The sequence below is a fragment of the Borostomias antarcticus genome, assembly GCF_949987555.1.
Source record: "Borostomias antarcticus genome assembly, chromosome: 13".
Taxonomy (NCBI): Eukaryota; Metazoa; Chordata; class Actinopteri; order Stomiiformes; family Stomiidae; genus Borostomias; species Borostomias antarcticus.
Genome location: NC_140246.1, coordinates 13,468,090 through 13,470,589, shown reverse-complemented (window position 1 = coordinate 13,470,589; position 2,500 = coordinate 13,468,090). Strand labels below are relative to the sequence as shown.

The 2,500-nt window shown below is 52.2% G+C and overlaps 1 protein-coding gene across 1 annotated transcript in view; it reads right to left on the bottom strand.

Annotated features, from left to right (window-relative positions):
- sbf1 (SET binding factor 1) overlaps positions 1–2,500 on the bottom strand; it is a 64,540-nt gene that overhangs the window by 40,241 nt on the left and 21,799 nt on the right. Inside the window, exon 7 of the mRNA XM_084448005.1 lies at positions 1,176–1,205. Within this exon, the coding sequence (XP_084304131.1) occupies positions 1,176–1,205 (30 nt within the window). The remainder of the gene's footprint in view (positions 1–1,175; positions 1,206–2,500) is intronic.

Genomic DNA, 2,500 nt, shown 5'->3' with positions numbered 1-2,500 from the left:
GTACATCAGAATGAAACGGGCCGTTCCAGCTGCACAGGAGAGAGAATGAAGCAGGTCGGGAACCGCACGGCGACGCCCAGCGATCAGCCCGCCGTTATCAATGGGCCTTTTATGGTGGAGAAATACCACCGACGTGCCAGGTTATACACGCTGGGCGGTGTTCCACGCCGATCGAGCGTGTCTCTGGTGTGCAAATGAAAAGGGCAGAGTTCAAAGTGAACCCAGGCCTGGTAGATTTGATTTCAGGGTCTTAAATGTTCCAAGTCGTGTGTGTGTGTGTGTGTGTGCGGTGGGGGCGTGACAAATACAATCTGTTGATCTGTTGCTCCGGTCCGAAAACCTTTTGTTGACGTTCAGATCGGCCGAGTTTGCGATGAAGGGAAAAGCGTGCAGAGGGGAAAAATGACTGGCGTTTGTTTTTGGGGTTGTGCTCTGGGTCAAAAGCATGCAGCGCGTCGACATGACTGATTCATCCGATCGCTGGCTGCTCTCAGAGGGAGTCTTGGCGCGTACGCAGGACGAGGCAGGGCAGCGCAGGATGGGAACCGCTTTAAGTCACGGAGAAACAAAGTTGCGGGAGCTTTTAAAACAGAGATAGAGACGCCTGACAGCGCCTCGCTGCTGCGAGTGGGAGTTTCTGGCATTTCAAGTACTTTCAGAGAGTTCTAGATCCGTTTCCCAATGTTCTCATTTCTCACAAGATCCGGAATTCATGACACCCATCCTCCGAGGGGGTGACCTGTCATCTGGACGAACCCCAGAACCTGGAGTAGCCAAACGGCCGTCTGAAAGTGCTTCAAATACCGTGGAGAGAGCAGCTGGGAAGGAGAGACTGGTGTTAGCAGCACATGCGCTCTACAGCAGCGATGGAGAGTGTCTCAGTACCAATACTGTCAACCAACCGCTGATCACTCACTCTTGTCAATTTGACATTGAATAACCTGAGAATGTTACAGTAAGGGCAACCAATCACACGTGGGCCTTTGTGAAATGATCAGCCGTTGGTCACAGGCCGAGCCTTATCAGGGTCTGGATTGGTCGAGGTAGATGAGGACACAGGGCAGAGAGAGAGAGAGAGAGAGGGAGGATCATGGGATACACGGAGGGAGGACTTCGGCCTGAACAAGGAAAGCTAGGAGCTGATTGGTGGGGAGGCGAATAATGTCAGGGCGTACCAAACTCTCCTCCCTCTCCTCCTGGCCTGGCTACAAGCACCCCAAAAAAAAGAAAGTGAAAGAGAGAGAGAGAGAGAGAGAGAGAGAGAGAGAGAGAGAACAACACAGCAGAACGTACAGGTTAGACACAACAGAGACAAGGACCACACCCATAAAACAACAATATGACAGAATATTTACACTGACATGACGAGACAAACAGGCAGTGACTCGAACAGCATCTTCAACGTGGAGAAAAAAAACAAAAACGAACGCAGACAATAACAGCTAACCTAACAGCATGGTCACGTTGCACGGGAGGCGGCAAAGTTAAACATGAGACGTGGAGAGGGAGAAAAGAAAAAAAGAGCGCAGGTTTAACAACAGCTCAGACGGCGCCCAGAATGCCACGGCTCAAGCATGTGTCACATGATCCGTTCAGACGAGGTGGCTGGCGACTGGCCGACGATGTCGGGCGGGGCCCTGAGCAATTCTGGACTTGTGCAACCTTGGCGTTTTTTTCAGAGGCTACACCTCAGGTGCGCATTTAGTATGTTTCGCAATCAATGTTTCATAGTTCACGTTTGGGGGGAAAAAAACACTTGCTGGAGTCGGGCCATGTGCAGCTGTTGACAGACACAGTGTCCTCGGGCTGCATGGCCCCATGGTGACAGTCACTGAGAGACACTTTACATTTACAGCCGTTATCAATTCGGTCACTCAGACAGACACAGACTGGGCCTGGCGCACGGTCCACACACACCTACAGAAAGGCTGTCTCTCAGACTCTCTTTCTCACACACGCACACACACGCGCGGGCATCACACACGACGCGCACATCACACACAGGCAGATGGTGGTGGTCCCATGTGAGACTCCTCCTCAGCTCCGGGGGGTAACTGTGTCACAGGTGGCTTCGTGCGACTGAGTTGCCACAGCTACCACGTCTGACAGCTGTGATAATTATGGGATGCGGTAGTCGAGTGGAGCTGCTGCAGTACGTTTGGTATGACAGCAGTTAACGTGACGTGACATGACTTTGGGCAGGATCCTGCTGACTGACATTTAGTAGAAGACTTGAGTGGAGTCCAATAAAAGGCTCTCACGCAGTCTCTGATATTTGAGTGGTTCACATCAAAGGCCTTTCCTGTGCTATTGGCGAACTGTCTGCACTACAGCTATGTGCAGCCTGAAAGTCTATAGTGTGTGTGTGTGTGTGCGGGTGTGTGCGTGTACGTGTGTGTGCGCGCGCGTGTTAATGCTGATTAGTCCGGTGCCTCTCATTCAGACTGGGCACTGCCTGCCAGCAGGCCATCTGCTGCCCAGATGGTCACCCAGTGCCCGA